The 22,828-nt window shown below is 43.4% G+C and overlaps 1 protein-coding gene across 5 annotated transcripts in view; it reads left to right on the plus strand.

Moving 5' to 3' along the window:
* ZNF423 (zinc finger protein 423) overlaps positions 1–22,828 on the plus strand; it is a 211,916-nt gene that overhangs the window by 120,870 nt on the left and 68,218 nt on the right. For all 5 annotated transcript variants that reach the window (XM_035336783.1, XM_035336785.1, XM_035336782.1 and 2 more), the window contains one exon: positions 5,130–5,214. In XM_035336783.1, the coding sequence (XP_035192674.1) occupies positions 5,130–5,214 (85 nt within the window). The remainder of the gene's footprint in view (positions 1–5,129; positions 5,215–22,828) is intronic.

The following is a 22,828-nucleotide window of genomic DNA, read 5'->3' on the forward strand; positions in this document are numbered from 1 at the left end:
GCTGGTCCTTGGCACCCGCTCGCCCCAGCACCCCCTTCCAGGCTCCTGATCAAACACCAAGGAAAGTGTGATTTTTTTTTAAGTAAAAGAACTGGATATGGTTCCCTCTGGGTGTGTGACTAAGCCTAAGTGCATGCACCTCATCCTGCAGAAGAATAAGAAATGGAAATATCCCTCCTTCAGTGTGACACCTTCTGAGAGTTCAGCTGGGGCTCCTACTAGGCCATTCTGCTTCCTCCTTCTCAGGTCTTTATTTCTTTCTAAATTCTTTTGAACACTTTATTCTCTTAAGTAGGACTAATTCTTCACGCGGCCATGCCTATAGCCAAAGTGCAGCCTTTTCTTTCCTGTCGACTATCAGAAGCAGAATACGTTGCCATTTGCTGCTGATTTCTTGCTTTAACTCTCTCTTTTCAGTGAGAACTTCCATACTTGTTCTCTCAGGGGAGAGTTTTAAGTTCTTCAATAAGGTAAATGCTTTGAATTTCATCCCTTGAGGACAAGGTCTTAGTTCCTTTGTAGAAGATAATGAAAAATCAGCATTTGTGGCAATGGCAAATGGTGCCTTCAACAGGTGTCTATGACCTGCACATATGCTAATATCGGAGATCTTTATGGTATGCATCCCAGGAACAGATTATTGTTACTAGAAATAATTCATTATCTTACCCTTCATTATAGGTACAAGACCTGAATTCTGATAGCGGTTCATGTGGAAGCTATTGGTGTCTCACTCAGGTTTCTCAAGATAACGGGTGCTCTTTGTGTCTGGCTAGCACAGGGGTTTTCAAAGAATTAGGCTGTCCTTTAAACGTGGATAAACTCCTGCATTTCAAGAATAATGTTTACTTAACTTCATTGGCTTCATAATGAAGCTGCGCAAGTTGAACACAGTCTCTCGTCATCTTGTTAGTATGCCGTGCACAGGCAACATACCATTTTAGTAGAGCTATCTTAAATGTACAATGCATATAGAGTAACTGCAGACGTCCAAGCAAGAGCTGCTTCTCTCCAGTTCTTCAGCTCTTCTGCATTTCTTTTTTAAACACCGTATTGATTTTTCTTTCTATAACAGAAAAGCAGTTGAAGATTAGGAAAAGGCAAATATAGGGAGATTCGATTTTAAATGCTGGGTGTCTGCTTTGGAGTAACAAGCAAGATGAAATCCTATCAAATGGAAAATATGACCTACAAAATATGTAACCTCTGTGAATGTGACAAAAGTCATGACACCAGCAGTTACACTTCTTGCATGGAAGAAGAGAGTCTGGAAGTCCAGAACAATTTCAGAAAACAACAAAACACACACACACGCAAAACCCACCTTAAGTGAAGATTTACCCCTGTAGTAAAAGAAAGCACATTACTCTTGAAGATGCTGCTGCATCCTGTCTTCTTGACTTCCATGTTATTATGACAAAAAATATATAAATATTTATGAATTAATCACATTTCTTCATAGGATATCTAGGTAGGATCAAATTAGGATGGTCAAAATCTATTTCTATGTGGCTGAAGTTTTTGCCTCCTGTACAGGAAACATCTGCATCAGAGGATTTATTATTAGGGGATTTTAAATCAAGTCAACGGTCTTTTATATGGAATATCACTAAGAGGAATAAATAAAATACACCTTAGTTGTGAAAGGCTGCTCTAACTCCAGTTTGTGTTAAATTCTTACAGCTCTACAGGAGCTCTTCTGTCTCAACAGCACTGAAGTTTCTTTTAAATGAACATCTCCAGTGGAAGTCCCATTCCAGTATCTGGCACATCTATAGCTCAAGACCTTTTCTGTTCTGTTACGGTCACGTCAGAAGTAATGTTTTCATTTTCTTCTGAACATGTTTCTGTGCGTAGGAGCTTCAGTTTTAACATGTTTTATTAATTCATTTAATGTCTTCTAGAGGAATGTGTGTGCCTTTAGAAACATGACTGCTTGTTTAGTACGGAGATTTCCCATTGCCTCTTCTAATGCTGGAAACAGTCACGTTTCAGGCTGCTCTTTCTCCTACACAGATTTATCCTTAGTTTGTACCGTAGTTATCGCGAACAATGCTTGTTTAACATTGACAATGGCAAATGCTCAGGCTTCAGTTAAATTTCCATCTTGAATGGTGTTACTTTATTTAGCCCACCTAGGTTATTTGGACTGAAGAAGCAAAGAAGGTGGCATAGAAAGTTGGAAGAATGAACCCTATTGTGCGCCTTTACTCAGTTCCTTTTCTCCTGCATGCTTTCTTGGATTCAATCCCTTCTCTTTGTTCTCCCCCCACCCCTTCTCTTCCCTTGTAAATCCACTTGAATGGAGGAATATTTTCTTTGTAGAACAGGAAACCATTTCCAGATTTAAAGGAGGACAGTCTGGAAAACCCATGGGAACAATAGTTATTTCAGAAAAGAAAGCAGAACCCCTCTTGCTATTACTACTGTTTTGTGCCAAGGTTAGAATGAAATATCTTGACTTAATGGGGACTGAGCTCTCAGCTGAAGGCCTGCTCATCTGGTCTCTTATGCCACCTCGATGCTGTCATCTAGACTCTATTAGATCCTCAGAATATGAGCAACTTTGTTGTCACCACGCAGCAAGACAGAACTTGAAAAAGAGATAACCAGCCCATTACGAATGTCAGGGAAGTCATGACACCCACAGGAAACGGTAGCAGAAGATGGTATTTGGCACCACAAATAGCATAACCTTGTATTAAAACTAATGCTTCCCATTTACTGAGAATGGAAGTCTATTGGTGTGACATTCTTTTAAAGACAATTATTAATGAGCCAAAAAATCACCTCTTCAATCTCGTGCATGTACATCTGGGTGCTAATCAGGCCATAGTTCTTTGGTGGCCTGTATGAAGCCATTTATTGACCTTATTCTGTGTCAGGCAGGGTTCCCGATCAAAAGCGCCATTGCCTCAGTTAAACTGCTCTTTCGCATGCATGTGTGTCAGCTGAGGCTAAAGATAATATTCACAGGAAGTCTGAAGTCTGCTGTCTTCTCTGAGGGGTGGTCACACCAAGTGGAGTGTTTTATAAGTTTGTGAAATGGTGTGGAGGAGTTCGCACTGGGTCTGTGGATAAACAAAGACATCCTGTCTCCAGATCTGTTAGTAAGTAGCTTTCAGAAGCACCGAAATCAATTAAAAAATGAATCATTTGTCTGTGTTTAATATAACTTTAAAGATTTGCAATGGAGTTGAGCTGAAATACTGTCCTTCTTAGCTAGTTACTTAGGGAACCCTCATAACAGAGATAAGTGTTGAACAAGGCACAGAACTGAGTCAGCTTTGAAGTTTTACAGAGGAGGAAGATTTCAAGTTTTCAATGTGACCACATGAATCATTCACCACCCAGACCCATTTTTCTCTTCCAAGGTTTTTTGCATTCCTTTTTCTTTCTTTTTTTTTCCAAGCTAGGAGCCCTCAGCATGTGTGTGCCAGTGTGCTTGAGAATACATGTGTACGTATGCGTGCTTGCACTCGTCGGCCGCAACAGACTCCCAAGGAACACTGCTGCAGAAATCCAGCTGCTTTTCCATTAACAGCCTTGATTTCAGAATGGACTCCAGGAGGATACTTTCCTGAGCTGCCTAGGGATAACTAGCCAATCCAAAGTATTTCCTTTTATATGGTTGGCTGTGTCAGTTTTCGGCCAATGGAGTATATCCTCCTTCCTATTATCATGTTAATTGCCCATTGTTATTTTAGCCGAGAAAGCCCTGCCTATGTGCAAGCACACACTGTGTACAGAATTCATGGAATCCGCATACCAGCGATAGATAGATCGTTGCATTCGTTACTGTGGCATTACAGCATGTTCATTAACCTCCAGCAGGCGAACTTGTTGCCACTGATGACATGGGAAGTAGTTAAGAAGCTCCTGGCAGCACCTGATTTGTTATTTCCTCAGCAGGTGCTCAAGGAAATTGGGTCCCATATGTGGAGGGGGTGACAGCAACTCCTTTGTTTAGCTCAAAACTTCCGACTTACCACTGCTGTCCTAAAAATCAGATTCGATACCTAGGTGTGGGGTGGAAGCCGTAAGAAAAAATAATTCGCATCTAAGAGCACACAGAAAATACCCACCAAATACTCTGTCTCAAAAATACCCTGCCACACGCTCCGGCCGTGGGGCTGTGCTGCTGCCCTGGTGCCAAAGCAGCAGTTGTCTGGGGGCAAGTGCTGCACTAGGAGTTATTCTCTGGGAAGAAGTAGGAACAAAAGGCCCAGTTTTTCTAAACTGCATGCCAAAAGATGTCTGCTCAGATCGTATGTTCCCATGCAGGAGATGAACATGCACGTTAGACCAAAGCGCCGTAGTCCTGCTTTGGGAAATGAGAGGTTTTGCAAGTGGACAAAAGCTTAGCATTCGTTTTTTAGTTTTTGCCTAACTTGGACGTCGAACTTGCCAATATGCATTTTCATTTCTACAAATGATTTCTTGGATTTTTCCCTGTCATGATGCTCAAATGCGTGCACCGCTGTCAGCCTGAGCCCACACCCCATTTTCCCTATTGGAATAAATGGTTCCTGTAATTGCCTCTTCACACCACCTCCTGATTTCTGCAGCCAAACCTCCCCGGTATGGCTTTGTGACAGAGAAAATATGCAACAGATTGTGCTAGAAAACCCTTCTGTGTGGTAACGCAGGTCTTTCAGGATTTTTGATGGGAGACCTGTACAAAATGTATTTTTCCTCTATTCCTCCACTTCCTAACAGTTTTGCCTCCTGTATTCTAAGCTTTCTCTAAAGATGGATTTTTTTTGAAAAAGTTGATCTTTTTGTGATCTTTTCAACGTCTTTTATTTCATGCTCCAAGAGGTTTTACTGTCATGGGTTAAACGACACGAGCAATCCGGTTATGGCTCAAGTAGTCAATCAGACTTTCAAGTACTATCATTTGAAATTTTTAAAGTTGAAATTAAAGTTGTCTAGAAGCAGGCTGTTAATTAGAGGTCGTGTTTATGGTCCAGAAAAGCCCAGCCCAACTTGGTGTCATAGCGGTAGCAGTACAAGTAGGAAAGGACTCAGCGGAGGGAAGTTGAAGCACGTAACATGCTATATTCATGATCACACTTGCCTTATGCTACAGTGCAGTTTTCTCTAATCTTTTTTTGGTTATTAAACAGAAAAAGACCTATCAATGCATCAAGTGCCAGATGACCTTTGAGAATGAGAGAGAGATACAAATCCATGTGGCTAACCATATGATTGGTAAGACATTCTTTAAAATAGGCCACTCATGGGCTGCTTGTTTTCTGCTACTCTTTGAAATTCACTATTCTAATAACTTGTTAATATTCATGCTGTATTTTTTTTTATCTTTCAAGGAAAATGATTTTGATGTAATGATTCTTCACTTCAAAGCTTTTTAAATATGTGGTTATAAAAGTGTTACTGCTGAGCTTTTTTCCTTATCCTTTTGAGTCCTCGTGTAGCATTTTCATTTATATTAAAATCAAACTTTTGACAGTATCTTCCATTTGATAGCATAAATTTCTCTCTATCCACGTAAAAAGTACTTGCCAGTTGTCAACCACTTAGGAGCAATTATGTTTCAATTTCGTATGTCATGACATTGAATAGATTTAACTGCTAGCATTTTCCCAGCTAAATGTGGTGAATTCCTGAGGAACATTGTCAAAACAAAATGCTTACAGAGTTATTTCAGTGCTTTTTTTTCCTTTTCCCAACAATTCTGGACTTCAGAAAGTTCAACTTTTCAGACATAGGAGTGCTTTTAAAAGCAGTGCTTGCTGCCTCCTGCTACAGGCCTGTCGTACGAGCGTGAAGTGTCACTGCAATCTGTCACTGTACTGCTGCTGCAGCTGCATGCGGGTATTTCCTGATGAACGCAAAGAAATGTTTTTCCTGTCTGTACAGATGTTACGAATACATGTGTTGGCCCAAGAGGTCAGTTTAGTTTGATGCATAGACCACGGAGGAGTAGCTTACACATGCCACTGTAGGCGTACGTTGCCTGAGAGCCTTCAAGGACCCTCCGGCGCACTTTGTGTGTCTCGTATGTTCATGTGCAGCATTTATCTCCCGTAAGCATAATGGTTTTCCTCCAACAATTTTACATTTAGGAAACTATTCTCCTGTCAATGCATATATGTAACTCCTATTATCTTTGATGTGAATTATGCATATATACCGGAGAGAGAGAGAAATGCAGACTGACACAGTCTTCGCTCCCCATACCCCCAAATGAAAAATATACATGTCAGTCACAATAATTTCCATTCTAGAGCCAGGCAGGAGTTTCAAGTCAATGTCAAACAGGTTAAGATGAAGATATCTAAAAATGTTTGCTTTTGTAGCAGGTGTTAATGTAATCTCTTGTTTGCAAGCTTGAAGAGTGAGATTCTTGTTAATTGGACCATAGTGATTTCATGCAGCTCCCCCCTAGATTTTTTTTGAAACAAAAGCCTGAAAGAAAGGAGTCCTTAGGCAAGCTTATCACTTCTTTCAGCTTAAGTTATGATACAGTAGATAGTTCCTGATTTTAAATACATAGCTCATGAGGTGTTCAATTAAGGTTCTGCTTGATTTGAGGGAGGAATTCCTTGTCCTTTTGGGAAAAAAAAAAAAAAAAAAGTACTTTCTTTACTTTCTTTACTTTACAGTGATCGATACGTGAAGTTTATTCCTGTATATCCCCAAATTAGTGTTGTCTGGAATAATACATGATGATATATATGTCATTACATGTTCCACTATTACAGAGAGCTGTTGGAAGACAACACTGTAGGAGAAAGAGGCGGTTGAGAAGAGCGTGGTGCTGTTGTTTGTGAAACCTGTACCTGTTGTTTCTTAAAGCTGTACATAAGTTCTAATACATATTTGGAAAAAAACTGTCTAAATGTAAAGGCCTCAGCTCCATGTACCTAGGACATTGTATATGCCAGGATATGATAAGAAAATACCTGATTATTTCACGAGACACGTCTTTGTGTCTCCTTGCTGGGATACAGGCTGGGAACATTCATTAAGTGCACTTGTTTGGGGTGAGTTTAGGAAAGAGCAAAGTATGGAACCCTGCAGCGTGAGCCTGACGCCCTCCTGCTCAGGGCACCTCAGCCTGTTCACAAGGCAGCGGGGCCCCTCTTTGTGACGTGGCTGACTCCAGACGTGGTGTCTGTTGGGTCTCCCGTTGGTGTTTGCTCTTTGCTGGGGAGTGCTGCAGAGGAGCGGGGAGACGGGACGCCACAGTTTGCCTCCCAGTAAGTGCTGTGCAGATTTTTGGTGTTAATTTGCTATGTGCTGAGCCAGTAATAGTAGAGTGATGGATTGCCTCCTGGGCTTGCTCCCGCAGCTTTTGTTGAAAGCCCGAGAGCCTTCATCCCTTACAGCGGCTGCAGGAGAGACCAGCACGTGCCCCGCCGTCCCTCGGTCTGGTTTGTCATGCACGAAACGAGTGTAAGAGTGTCCCTTCTCTGTATGAGACCACGTCCCATCAGGTGGGCAGCGGGAGAAAGAAGCTAATGCTGTTCCTGCAGCCCAGCTCTGTGCCCCAGGAACTACTGTCATTGCCAGTGTAGGACCTACAGACGAGGGTTGGTTTGTGCTGCGAGGGGCACTGCAGTCCCGGAGCGAATGTACGGGTGCTCGGGGCCGCGGGAGCTGTCCTCGGGTTGTGTCTGCTCAGAGCTCGGCGTCGGACTCGTCTCGATGAGCTTGTATCTGGCGGAAATTAAGGTGTCTGGTTTAATATAGTCATCGAGGTGCTGTCTGGGGGAAATGAATGATTGATACCAATCTCAGATAAGGGTTTGAGGAGGATAAGCATTTCCAGGGAGAGATTTTTATCTCTCTTTTGAATTTGAAGTGAGCCAAGGCAATGAAGGTAGCCTTGACATGTAATTTGGGGGTAAAAGAAAAAAACACCTTGGCTTTGATAATCCAAGACCTCTGTGCTTCACTTCCTTCTCATATTTTGCAAAACACAAAATCAATAGTTGAGAGATGTCCTAAACACTTACCTGCAGTTTCATTTTGCTCAGGTGACTGTCAACAAAGGCATCCCTGCTCTCCAGCCGTGACCCCCCTCACAAATCAGTGTCTGTAATACGATTAAAGATTCCCGTTATTTCTTACATCCTAAAGAGTGCATCCAGTTAAATTGGCTGTGCCTCCCTCCTCCACCTCTCGGCTCTCCAGGCTGGAGTCAGAGGCCCTGCTCATAATTCATGGAGGTAGGGGGTTATTTTTTTCAAAGCAACATGCAGGGAATTTCCAGTGCTACTCCCACACACTGCTTTGAAAAATTACCCTTCTGCACTCTAGCCCTTCATATCCTGTGCACAAACACAGAGGCATATTGGGTCCCGCACGGGGTCCCTGGAGAAGGAGCAGGCTGGATGCATCCCCGGAGGAGGTAAATGGTAGATGTTTTGTTTCATTTTACACTGGGGCCTGTAGGAGGGCTGTAAGCAGCAGACCAGACCTCTTCAGCTGCAGTTAGCCAGGGAGGGATCTGTTTAGAGATGTTTTCAGCCTGGGTGGGGGGGGTTGGGGTGGAATTTTTAGAGAGTAGAGGTCTTTGAAACATTGCACTGATTGGGGCTCCTTTGAAACACGTCCATGCACACAGAAAGGGGATCCCCCTTTGAAACATTTACAGGCATTGGGGAGTCCACCTGGGAGTATATCAAAAACTTCCAGTACTCCTTGCTTCCTCTGTACTTGCTTACCTCCTGTTGCGCTGACCTGGCAATGTTTAAAGCTTCTCCCCCTTATCTCCCCACCCACCACTGCCTCTGATGTGCACTCTCTGTTAGATGCGGGGGGAGATGGGCGTACGCAGCCGTGGGCTCTAAGGGGGGCAGCGAGCAGCCCTGGCAGCAGCCAGAGCACAGAAGTCTGCTAATGCAGCTTTTCCCCTGTGGCTGCCAGAGCCGAAGAGCCTGCATTCCCCATCGCCGGGACGCTGCCGAGGCCTGGGACATGCGGGCAGGGGCTGGCGGGGACCGGGGAGCAAGGACCCAGCACCCCTCTGCAGCCCCGCTGGGAGCTGGGGACGGCCGGGCTTGGCCTGGGGCTTTGCTGCCGGGCTTTTGCAGGCGGGCTGTGCCCGCAGCCGGGCCGGGTGCCCCAATTCCCGGCTTTCAGCATGCACAAAAAGCCTCAGCCCTGTTGCCCTCCGAGCAGGTCGGGTGGCCCAGCGTCAAGGAACAGCAAATGCAGGTCCGTGCTGGGGCTCTGGTCTGTGTGGGGAGCAGCCGTGGACGGAGCAGTTGTGATTAGGTGGGGGATACTTTCTATTTAATGTTCAAAAAAGATGAATGGTTGTCCCCACCCTTCTTTCTCCCTTTCTCTACAAAAGTCTCCTGGCAAACACGCACGGGAAGCTCAACTGCAGCACGGTTGATGCTGGAGCAGGGAAAGTAATTATTTCTGGCCGTGCTCTAGCGCTGGAATTACTTCAGGATCCTCCTGCCGCGCGCTGCAGAGGCGTGCGAGCATCTGTGGGCTCGCGAGGGCTGCCTGCAGCCGGTCTGTCCGACTCTTCGGAGCTCGGCAGATCCCTTCCCGGAGCCGTCCCCATCCCTGTGCGTGCGGCTGCGAGCGCTCAGTCACCATTCCCGGCTGAACACACGCGAGCAGACGTGGGCTGGTGGTGGCGGAGGGAGGGGGCCGGACGGGGCTGCGGTATGCAGGGCTTGGAGCAGGAGGCCCCGCTCCTTGCTCGGAGACCCACCTGGGACCAAAGGCAGCGCTGGAGGGAAAACCTGCAGAAGTCACATTGAAACTGCTCTGCGGTCTGGGTCTTGGACTGCTGTCTAAATAAATATCTCCTTGTTTGGGTTGATGGGCACGAGCACGTCAAGCAACTGCATTTGGAGGAACGGGGAGAGTTTTCTGGTACTGCCCGAAGCTGTGGCGTACCGTACGCTGTGTGCAACGTGGGGCTGCGGGTCTCTAAATTACCTTTCCTGCCCTTGGAGATCATGTTTCAAGTTCTGGAAATGCTCTGCCAGAACTAAACACAAAGCAGAGGGATAACATCCATCCACAGTTGTTTTTCTTTCAGATGCACACAAGTATTTTAAATAAGAAATGACCAAATACAGGTTTGCGGTATTGTAACTTGTACGTTTGCTCTCTTCAGAGGTCAAACTGCAATAATAACTATAGACGGAGTCTTTTAAAAAGCAGCAATTGCGAAAGGTGATTTTATGTTCAGAACAGCAGCTGATACAATTCAGAGCACTGTGATGAAAGCAGCAGCAAAGGAGCTGAGGTAGCGTCCCAAATCAAACATAAACCAGCCGATTTCCAGTGTGGTTTTCTCTTCTGTTCACTTATTGAAGCAAACAGTTTTGATCTAGGAAGTCCTAAGTTTTCATAAATTCAGATCATAGCCAAATTGGTAATCTTTATACTGTCCCAGGAAATACTGGGACAGGGAAACTAACTGTCAGTTATTTTAGCAGTCCCAGTAAATACTGGGACTGCTTCTGGGTGGCTTTGGACTCCTTGTCACAGTACTTTCTAAGTGCACATGTCTGTGAAAAGGAGGTAGGTAAAGATCGTTTCTGCAATCCCAACATTATACGTGGGGAAATACTAGCCCTGGGCATGTCTGATGAAGATGTGAAGTGGTTCTGATGCCAAGGCCTGATCTTGTGAAGCACTTTGTTCCCTCTCCTCATTGATTTGGGAGCTGGGGATGGCTTATGCTTTTCAGAATTTCTCACAATAAAATATCTTTTATTTTGTATGAAGTAGATGGAGTCAATAAAGGGAGAAGGGTGGCTTTTGTTCTTGTAAAATTCCCGTATTTTCCTGTGCAGTTTGTTTAATACGGTACTCGAATTCAAATTGATTTCAAGTGTAAGGGTGTTATTTGGTAAATACATTCCCTTCCATTAAGCTACTGTCATGACATTGTGTCCTGAGACAAAACTGCTTAATTCTTGAGGGAAACTCTTCAGACCTAAGCGCTAGTGTTAGTTAAAGTGTATACGTGGCAGCAATGATGATGACAGTGTAAAGCACTATCTTGGTAATAGCTTTCAGGCATTAAGGCAAATAAAAACGTGCCAGATTGTTTTTGAAGCATTAGATGCAAATTATCAACAGGAACATATTTCTGGACTCAACAGCTGAATGTGTGAATTAATTACGGACACATTAGGAACTCAAAAATATTTTTTTAACTTTGATGTTTGTGAAGCATATTCCAAGTAATTGCTCTTTTAATGCAGAAGCGGAAGGTACAACCTTCATGTATTTACCCAGCGCTTGCTTAAATATCCAAGTCTATGTGGACTCGCTTTAATTAACAATATGTGCTAGAATTTCATTTTGCAGCGGCTGGCTGTTGCGAAAGACTAATTTTAGGGAAAAATAAGCTAAGCGCACGTACGGTAGCGGCTGAACGATGTGCTTGGTGGCTGCAACGCGCGTGAGCCCCTCCGTGCAGCCGCGTGTGAGTGCCCCGGGCTGGCCGGAGTCCTGCAGGCGCCTCTGCGGGGCCTCTGCCTGAGCGGAGCTTTCTGTTGCATCGCGCTTCTGGACAAAGGGATCCGCTTCTGCCAAGAGGTCCTTCTGTTATTTGGTCCGGCTCTTTTTATTCTGTTGCTTGCCTTAAGCTTTAGGCGCTTGTGCGAGTAGCTAAATGACGCCGTAATGACCGTAGTGCATAAAAGCTAGCAATGTTCCCTCTTAACAGCTCCGGGTTTGAACAGGGTGGTCACACTGAAAGCCACGTTACCATTGTTAACAGGCAGAAGAAGCTCTCTGCAGTACAAACAATATTGGCCCTTAATATAATTCAGCACCTAATTGGCCTCTTACTTTGAAACTGATTTCAGAAATTATGTTTTTACTGTCCCTTCCTTTCTAAGGCCTGGAAAATTCATTACCCAAAATCTCCATAATTTCATCCAGCCACACGGTGTAGATGTGTCCCCCTGCAATTGTTCTCTATGCACATCGCTTCTTAAAAATCCCCCTTTTCGTGAGAATGGTTTTGTTTTGCTTATTTAGCTACCGGAAAAGAAACAGCATTTCTCTTAATGTATTCATTCACATTTTCCTTTTGCATTTTTCATTTCATTTACAACTTGGTAATAGTAGTTCAGTTTTCACTGACATTTTTATAGCTGCTATGACAACATTCCTGTTTTGCATGATACATGCATAATCGGCTATGATCCCAGTTTTGCATTGCTTTCATTCTTTTTTAACTGTGTTAAGATTCCTTGCAGCCTCCAAACTCAATTTTCATACGCAGTTGTGATTACACCTGTTTAAACATTTTCCTGGTAGTTTCATATTTATTCATAAAGGGAGCAGTTGATAAAACACCTTTTCTATAATCAGTCAGAGTTTTAAGTGTGATTTTTCTTCAAAGTTATCATTAGCAAGCACCTCAATCTATTTGCAGCCTTTCAGTATCAGTTAGGCAGTGTGGCAAAAAATGCTATTTTTCAATAAACTTTGCCCTGTGTAGCAATATGTTCTGAATGTGTAACTTGATTTTCATTTTTATTAATTCTATTAACCCTGAAAACTGCTGTACTTTTGCATTTAAGAGTCTGCAGAGATGCTTCCTGCCTGTTCCTCACGTATTTTGTGTGTGTGGCCGTGACTGTTTGAGTCTAAGTTCACAAACAAATTTCTTAGCCCTTCTTTGCTAGTCTTGAATCTGGAAAAAAAAAAGTTCTCACCATATGGGGTTTGGTCCTCCCTGCAGATGGCAAAATGACTCTACTCCTCCCCAGTGGAGAGGTCAGCACCCCTCCGTGTCCTACTTTCGAGCAAAACACCAGAATATTTCTTGGGGGGCGGGGAGAAAGCCCTCCATCATTTCTAGGTGTAGCCTTCAGACTTGATGTAATTGTTGTGTTAAAGAAGCCATCTCCTCGTGTGAATTCTGGTACCAACATCTACACCAGTTCAGTCCTAAAGTCTAGATGTTTGCAATCTCTCTGGGAATTTATTAACAAAGAGGGGTTTTATCTGGAGAAAGTAGATGTTATCCCACATTTCTTCTTTATCCGCCAAACTTCTTGGTTTGGAAGCATCAGGTACCAGTACTTCCTCTCTCGAGTGACAGAAAGGTTTGTGCCTTTCGGGAAGGATAACTGCAATGTGAGAAATGAATAAGGAACAAAGGAATGCATGCTTGGTGGAGCCGAAAAAACCCATTCTGGGTTAGTTAGGAATTAGTGGCAGAGTTATGAAATATTCTTTTCACCTCTTTGGGGAAACCTAAACTAGGTTCCAGACCATTTCCAGTCAGGAAAATTGGAAAAGAAAGTATATATATGTGTATATATATATATTATTTAACTATAACAAAATTATTTTTCTCTAATAAAATCCCAGATTTCACTCTTTTTGAATATCTTCTTCAATATTCAGCACTTGTGAGCGCTGAACCTAAAATGTTTCTTTTTCTTCTTCTCTTTGTTATGATTTAAGCGCCTGGTTTGGAATCAGAAAGGGTCCTGGCTTACGTCCGCGGAACCCTAACCGCACAGCTAGCAGTCGGTATGGTGAAGGCCCAGATTTATTCCTCCTGTTACTTGGTTGACTTCAAAGAGGGACAGCTGGCCCATTGCCTTTAGTTACACTTCAGACTAAGTGGCATCCCCAGCCTTGGGGAAGATTTAATCTGGTCTCTTAGAACCAGAGGTTACCAATTGACAAGGTCCTTAAAAAAATGCATTTCTGTTTTGTTATAGCTGGCAAGCAACTCAAATCAAACACGGGTTCCCTGTATGCTCCTGCCTGTTTGGGGTACTGGCAGTCTTTTTTTTTTTTTCTTTTTTTCTTTTTTTTTTCCCCTCATTTTAATGGACACCTTTTCTACACTGAGCTTCCTTTCAAATGATCCCCGTGAAAGAAGCCCATGAAAATTATTTAAATGCTTTTACATTTTTTCAGTGTTTCAAGGCTCCCAGCACAGGTGAAGCCTTTGCACGAACGGTCTCTGCCGTTTGCACCAGATGTGCTTGCTTCTACATCCATGTTTTTGTCACAAACTGCTTTTGGTTCAATTTGTCAGTGAGGTTTGACTGCTTTGGGCCTTGGTAAGAAACAGATTTTGTTCATTGAATATTTTAACTTGGCACATTCATTGTGTGTCTTTTTGTAGTAATAAATTTCTTTAATTAAAGAAGCCCAAACCTTGCCATTCTCGCAAGGGCCAACTGCCACAGTGTGGCTGCACAGTTATCCTGAGGAAGAAGACTTCAGCTTGTGCCTGTCAGACCGTGGTCTTCAGAAGACAGAGCTCCATAGCAGATCAAAAAACCTCACTGCCCGTGGTGTTTTCCAGTTGTCTTCTTCACCAACGTGCTCTCCCTGCCTCTCCTCTACTTGGTGTTTTGTGCTTTGTCCTGCTGGCGCGAACCCCGGGGTGAATAAGGTGCTGACCCCACGGCGAGGAGTTGAGCTTCTTTAACTCCTGCTTCCAGGTCAAAACCCAGACACCACTTCAGTCAGGTGCTTCCTTCAATTCCTCCTCCTGAACTGATGAAGAGGAGTATGAAAAATGTCACTGCAGGAAGAAAGTTCGTAACGCACTAGCGGTGTGTATAAATCGCTACGTCAGTCAGTGGAGGTCTAATCCTGCCTGCTGGTGCGCGTCAGCCCCTGGCTGGTGGGCACATAATGGCCTTTAAAAATGGCTGAGGCATTCAAACGTTGCGTGTATAACTATGAAATGTTTATATTTTATCAGGACTATATTTTATTCTGTGTTCAGAGACAAGATTTTTAGTGTGGTTCAACCTAGGCAGATCCAGTGGGTTTAGGTTTTGCTCCAGGTAGGGTTGGGGTGTTTTAAGGTATATCAGGATCGACTAGCACCATTGGCATGTCTTCTGTTGTTATGTTTCGCACACGTCAGCTATCACATGGCATTGGTGTATGGACAAATATTTCCTAAACCCCATGACTGTGAGTTATATCCAGGAATAAATATTGGCAACAAAAGTTAAATGATGAAACCTCATGCAATGAGCAGTAACTGATTCAAGCTGGGCGGGAGATAGATAGCTAAAGCTGAAGGGGAAAAAAGTGCTCTAGTGACATTTTGTCCTTTTTTAACCTTCTAATTTTTGACCTTTGATTCAGTATTTTTTCTTAAAATCAAGGATTTGAGGAGAAAAAAAAAAAAAAAGTAAAACAATCCCTTTACTCCTTAAATCTCCTGCAGTCGTTAATAGCTCTACCTCCACTTACTGAAGAACATCAACGGAGAGAATTTCCTTTGGAGGCTAATTCTGATGTGCTAGAAACTGAAATCAGCAAGGGCGGTGTTAGACCTGAATGACAGACATTCAAGGAACGGGGAACTTAAATTGTGAGACGTTAGTTTCTAGGTTAGTCTATACTTGCATTTGAAAATCTGGCGGGAGAATGTCGGTACTTTTAAGCTAAGCCTTTTAAAGTTATATATCCCTTGACTTAGTTTAACAAAGAAAATTGAAAGACCTGTAATGGAAAAGCAATCTATAGCTTTTCTCTTATTTATTTATTTTGTTTGCATATCATAGAACCTCATAGTTATGCAGAAATCCAAACTGCAGAAATACCTAAGGTACCAGCAGAGTTATGTATGTATTTAGGACATTATTAAAAGTAAAGGTAGGTTCTTTATATGTTTTCTTTAAAACTCACCAGGATTATTTCTGTGGCTATTTTAACAGTGTTAGTTTTGATGGCTGCTGTTGTCAGGGCATCTGGGTACAGGTGACAAGGGCATTTGGGACTATCGTGCTTCTTGAATCTGGGAGATTTCCATGCATAAGTGTTCAGCTTTGAGGCCAAAGAGTCTCTGTGGGGCTGATGGGGGAAAAACTTGCTAGGCATTTTCTGAACAGCCTGTTTTGAACTGAAAGGTGCAGTTGCTTGTAAAAGCTTCACAGCCAAGCAGCTCAAGATGGTGCAGGTTAGCAGTTGTGGAGCTCAGTGCAGACGTTTCTTGTAACCTGTTAACTACCGAGTGGTTCTGGGTGTGTGCACTGGTAGTCCCTGCAAGCTACACATCGGCGTGCCATTTTAGGGCAGATACGCTTTGTCAAGCAATCTGGGAGAGCAGATTTCAAGTACACAAGTGTGGGTCAGTTATCCCTAGAACTATGACTTAATGCGTTTTCATTTTTAACCCCTGAAAATACTGGGGTTTGTTTTTCTTTTCAGTGCAAATGCTATGAGGCCGTAAATGTACAAGGTGTAATTATATCTACCTTGCGTCTTTATACCTGTTTGAATATGGCTTACTAGGAAAAGGACTCTTGAGACTCAAAGTATGTGCACTAAATGGCCTAGTCAGAGTTTCCCCATTTTCCTAAGGCTTAAGCCGGGGAAGTGGCTGCCATTTGCAGGCTAGCAGTACAGTAAAAGCACATCATTGTACACAACATTTTATTTGGACAGCTGTATAAAAATGGCAACACACTGTGAAATCCATTAACAGAAAACATGTTAAATTCAGCAAAATGCATCTCATGTGGAACACTGAATAAGAAATTATAGTCTGAGTTTTACTAGTTGGTTATCAGAGTCTGTCTTGAATGAAGAGAATTGAATTTTTTCCATGCGTCTGCCTGTAATAACAGTGAATGCTGTACATTGGGTTTTGAAACCAGTGTGCACCTGTAAATCTTTGCCCCAAGAATTTTCAGCGAGGTTTTCACGAATCTAATCTTAATATCCACTGCGAGCCCTGGGTGGCCCTTTTCACTCGCGCAAAGAGCTCTTATTTGCATGGTGGGTCTCACGCTCACCACCACTACTCGAACACTTCAGAAGTATTTGCCCAGGTAAGTTTGGCAGGATGTGGGAGTGAGAGCTCCAAGTGGGAACAGGTGGCTTCTTCACCCTTTTCTTCCTGCCAGTGCCAGCGAGGACTTCACTCTGGACAGCCACGCGTAGCTTGGGTGGGATTCCCAGGGGTGGATTTGGCTATGTAAGACTTCTTAGAGTTAATCAAATAGCATCTAAAAATTAGAAAATCACAACCTCTTTCAAACTATTTTGCATTTCCATTGTTTGGGCTGCTAAACTCTGAGCTGTTGCTCGTCAGGAAAGGATGCCGTTAAGTGTTCTGGGACAGAAAGACAAAAGGAGTTGCTCTTGCTTGGTAGCAAATGAAACAACCACGTTAACTTCAGCTCTGATCATGAGGTTAAATGGGGCCTAATGGGGAACAGTAGCATTTCCAGCCTTCAAAGCCAGCACCAATGACCTTTGGAGAGTTTTCACTTTAACGGCCTGGTGGTTTCTCTTCTAGAAGAAGCAAAACCAGTCTTTTCCCTGCCAAGGAAAGGAACAAATGGATGGATAAAGGAAAGCATGCTGGAGCAGGCGAAGCAACTTTCAGTCATATTCAGCACAAGCAGCCGAGGGGTTGTTGCCAGGCTTTACTGCCCGTGTCACCGACTGCTCTGGAGGGAGCAGAAATCCTAGGAAGAGCCAGGGGCGGCGCGGGGGCAGCCCCACTCCTCTGGCTCTGGGCGCCAGTGGCTCTGGGCAGCGGTGCTGCCTGCACGCTGCTCGCCCTGAGCAGGTCCGGTGTCGTCTGGGGCTTGTTTCCTGTGTCAGGGCGCTGGAATTTCTGGTTGCAGTTCCTGTTTGCCGCGTTTGCGAGCTCGGGCTCCTGCTCTTTTGCCAAGCTGGCAGCAGGCAGGGGTGACTTCCTGCGCAGGGGATGTAAAAGCGATCCTGTGATTCTTCCTCTGCAGCCACTGGGAGATAAAAGCCAGGACATCGGGGACTGCAAAGAGGGAGCCAAATTATATTTATAATATTAAAGTGAGTGCATTTGTGGTTTTGCCATTCTCCAGGGTTTTTCATAAGTAGAAAAACATGAATTAGCATTTTCCATTTCCATATATTGACTGGAAAAATAGCCTGCTCTCAATTAAGACCTATAGCTTTTGGGATGTATGCAACAATTTTATAAAATATTTACAGCAAAATTTGCATTTTACATGGTATTACAGTTTTTCTTGTGTTTAGTAGAAAGGACTTAGGCCTAAGAGAAGAAATTCATCCAGCCTACCAAAAGGGAAATAAATCTAAAATTAGATTGTTAGCATTCTCAACCAGAAATGTCCAGCGCTGGCTGTTACCTCCAGCAATTATCCGAGGTCACTTTCACCACCAGCTATTTGTTACACCCGCGGCAAGGACCGTGCTCCCCGTGCGGAGCTATTGCTATCCCTTTAAAACTGCCTTTGGAAGAGATTGTAGCTTTGTGCTAGACAGATAAGTAGAACATTTTTTTCCAAATGTAAATGCGCACTGTAAAGAACATAGCTATTTCCTGGATAATTTGCAGTTGTATATTTTATGTTAATTTCACCGAAAATATTGCACCCCTGCCAGGTTTAGTAGAGGCTCACTGTGATATGAATAATTTCTAGCGAATCATTTTTTTTTCTTCATTTAAGATTTGGCACCTTTTTAAGATTTTAATAATAGCAACAAGGAGGAAGATTTAGAACAAGTGAAACATTAGAGCCAAAGAAATTCACATTGAGAGCTAATGTAAAATAGCAAGAATAATTACATGGAAAACAGTTGCCACAGATGTTTTTCCTTGTAATGTAATAACTATTTACTAAACTGTTTATTTTAGGCCCTCGGTTTACAATAAAATATTTATACATGCTCTGCTGTAATAAAAAAAATATTGACAAAATACTATAGAGATTTTTAAAAGACAATTAGTATTTCTCTGTCTAGAAAGGGAACACGGCAGATGCAGCTCGAGCCCTTGCCACGCTGCGTGACGGCAGGAGCGGGGTTAGCGCATCATCCCTCGCAGGGCTGGGAGCGCTCGCCCCGCTCGCAGGGAGCCTGTGGGCTCGTGGCACACCGCGGGATAACGTACCAAGGAATGGGAAAGCTAACACTCTGCAGACTCCATTTCAAGAAGGAAAACCTGATTCCATTCCTGAAATAAGATATAATAAAGCCATGTCTTCTCTGAGCTAAACGTGCCTGCCCTAGGAGCAAGTCTGAAGTTCAAGGTGGCAGACTCCTGAATGCCATTCTTCAAAACCCTATGGCACAGTGGCTGCTCCGAAGTACTGACTGGGGCATCTTAAAACCTTTTGCTTTATCCTGCCTGAGCCACACCTACATGAAGGGTATGTTGTCATGCACTTAATTCATAAAGTGCCCATGAAGTGTGTACGTGGTGTTACTCTGGGGGCGTCTAGATCTCTGCAGTCATAGCAGTGCCCTAGCATACTGAAATAAGAATTTCAACACAACGCTGAAAAGTCTACAGGTTCTACTTTCCAAATATATTCTTAAGATATTCTTCTACTCATAAATATACGGCAAAAACTTTATTTTGGGGTACCTATGGTATTAGGTTTTAAAACCTTGAACAGTATCAGGAACTTCTGTGCCCCTGTCTACGAGTTTCATAATGACAGATTTTTATTTTTTTTCCCAGAAGTCGTTGTGCATCCTTTAGGGGTACCTGCTACTTAACACCACACTGCTGGCACACAACAATTTTAAAAAGAGGCCTCTAGGAAAAAAAGATACCTGTGATGTCGTGAACACAGGCCCTGCTATATGTTCGCATTCGAGCACTGCCAGCATGTTAGAGGAACCCAAAGTCTGAACTCTGAATGAAGACTGCGTGACTGGCTCCGAATGCCCAAGATCTGTGAAATCGAAGGTTTCAATATCTAGATCTGAATCCATATTTAGCAGTTCAGGCTCTACTTTCAAGTACGCAAGTCCCTTGAGTTTCCATGCTAGCACGTTGTGAGCTTTATTATTACAGAAGGGACAGGGTAGCAGCCGTGTGAAATGATTGGAAAAAATGAATTTAAAATATACCTATGAACCTCTTTTCTTGGTGAAACTCGTAATTCTCACCTGTTTAAGACTCAGCTGTGTGATTGACTATGTAGATTTTTGTCATGCTTGGTTACAATGCACAAAAAGAAAAGGGCAGAGCAGAAAACTGCAGGCATTAGAACTAAAAGTGAACAAAAGAGGGAGCTAAGAAATCTAAAATGTTCCGTTTTAAGACAGAATAATCATGGTTACCAGATGCCTTTTGTTGTAAACAGACTTTTTTCATGGCTGACTCTTACATAGAGGCCAATGCGTGCGAGAGGTTTGGGAGCCTCGTACCATGCCACGCAAAACCACCGTGCCCGTGGCCCAGGGCTTGCCCTCGTGGAACATAGCCACCGCAGCTTTTGGATAATTAAAATCTGGCCTTTCCTGTGAAAGTCTGGATAATTGAATATCGAGCTTACCCTAAGAAAATAAATGGTGTAATATGCGTAATATTTTCTGTAAGTGAAAACAAAGTTTGGTTCTTGGCTTTTTGCCCTTTGCTACCTTCCTGCCTGTGAAATGTTGATACACGCGGAGCGCTGCCAGGTTATGCAATTATTTCAATACAGCGCGTTTTGAGTCATTGGTAGGGTCCAAAGCTAGCATTAAGGAAAACAAAGGAATTTGTGCTTGGAAATCAGCATTGCTCTGCACACACAGGATTTTTTTTTCAAGGACTGTGTTATTGTGTAAGCTAATGATTTTGTTTTTAAGTTATATTCTCAGGGGCATGGACATCCAGAATAATCGAGGATGTACTTTTAATGCTGATCCTGTGCAACATTAGGTCTCTGGCAGCAAAATGGACCGATTGCAGTGCTGAGCTTTGGATTAACCCCTGCTTGGAAGAACTGTTGACTTCAGGATGCTGAATATATTTGTAGATTTACGCGTGTTACCTGTGTGTAAATTAGTTTAAATGATGGTAAATTAGCCAGCTCCCTCCCCTTGTGCCTTTTAAAGGCTACTCAGTGTTTATCGTGGCAGAAGCTATTAAACAACATATCCAGAGAGGTAGATGAAGGAGAGGAGCAAGACAGAGGAAGACTGTGGAAGGAGTCCTTTTTTCCTCCTTTGAAATACAGGTGGTATGAGTTACCGCGCAAACTTTTCCAAACATTCTCATGCAAAGCTTCGCCTAGTGTCCCTACCATACCACTGCAGGCAATGACACAACTGGCAGAGAGCATTACTTTAATAAAGCCCTGCCTCTTAGTGTCTCATACTGGATCGGGAAACTAGCTCAGAGGAGCAGATTTTGCTGAAGAATCTGTCTCCAATTTTCCCTTGGAAGTACACTGGTAGGGCTTTTAGAGGTTTATGTATTTAACAGTTCAAATTCTCATTTTAGCTTTTCATTTGCTGCTCAGGATTTTTATTAATTTTGCAGCACTCATTTAAGTAGATCCAGCTCTTTATATCATTTCCAGCTTGAAATATTAGTTCAGAGATAAGCTTTGTTATTAAATGCTTAATCTTGAACACTTGTCTTACTTGGTAAGAATTATCTTGGAGAAGTGGGCAAAGAGAAGCTGACTGCTGTGGTTTTAAAGCTGCTGTAACTGGAGTAGCCCAAGTACTGGTTTACAAAGGTTGGCATCCCTTCAGTTCGCCATCGCAGCAGCTGGACTTCATTAAGTGCTGGTGTTAATTACTGGGAGATCGTTGCTTCAGTATGCGTACAGCAACACTTGGGGTGACACGCAAAATAAGAAAAGGGTCACCTTGAAATGGAAGCTTACCAAAGAAAAAAAAAAAAGCAAGGCTGTCGCTAGTGTTGTAACTGCATTTGGTCCGAACTGATGGAGAAACCAGCGCAATGAGCACTGCTGCGTGGTCATAAGGAACACGTTAATTGCTCCTGCCGCTGAGTCGCCTCGGAAGAAAAGGAGGCGCAGTGCTGGGCTACCTTGCCCCGCAATAGAGGAAGATGCGGATGTCATATTTTCTGTGCGCGTGCTGTGGAAGAGAGAGGAAATTCTTTTTTTATTCTCCCGAGTTTTCAAGCCCTGTACAGCGTAGTTTGAAGAGGAATTATTAATAATTTCTTATCCTGTAAATAGTATTCTGTGGAGAAAACCTGTTAAGGGTTTGTGTCTAAGGGACGGTGTTTAGGGGATGAATGTCGTGGAGAATAACATAGAACATGTGGCAGCGTAAAGCAAGTGTTGCTCGGAAATGTTGTGTCCTGAAGCCGATGGCGTGCAGACAAAGTGCAAACAGCCGCTGGGACATCCAGCCCGCTACCCCGTCACCTGCTTAAGCGAAAGCTAATTGTGAGCCGTGTCTTTTGCCTCGCCGGGGGCCGGGCTGGAAGGGGTGTGTGCGAGGACATTGGAGGAGAATTAGGTTATTACATTTCCTCCTTAATTCTTCATCAGGGCTGCCGCCTCTATTTCCTACAGAAAAATCAATGCCTTCGGATTCTGTAATTTCCCATGGTGCGTCGCCGGGCGCGCGGCGTGCCCTGGGAGGTGACACATCCGGTCATGGCAGCTTGAACTCTTTTTTCCAGTGAAAGAATTCATTGGAATTTCACAACCTTTGCGTGCTTTTGTGAAAACACTCATTTGTGTTTGCGCCAACCTGCTAATGGCGGATGCCGGGGCTTGCGAATCCCACCTACATTCGGTGCTCGTTATGGCACGGAATGTGCCGTTAATAATGCATCTGTGAAACTCAGCTGCGAGGGAGCCAAGTAATTATCCCACCGTAGCGTTCCCTGCTTCAGTGTCATCACAACTGGGGCTTCATTAAAAGTCCTAACAGTAGAGATGTTGTGTGGTGCAGCCTGTATATATATTTTTTCATTTAAATTATCAGCAATGCCATGGCTCAGAGGTAATTTGACTTTTTGAAACCGTGGAGCCCCTGTGAATTTCCTTCCTCCTCTCCCTCTCGCTGCCGCACCAGCTGATCAGCCCCAGAAGAACAAAAGGTTTATCTGAAGCTATGAAGCATATATTCACCAGCTTCTGGCGTCTAGATA

This window comes from Oxyura jamaicensis, chromosome 11 (genome assembly GCF_011077185.1).
Source record: "Oxyura jamaicensis isolate SHBP4307 breed ruddy duck chromosome 11, BPBGC_Ojam_1.0, whole genome shotgun sequence".
NCBI lineage: Eukaryota > Metazoa > Chordata > Aves > Anseriformes > Anatidae > Oxyura > Oxyura jamaicensis.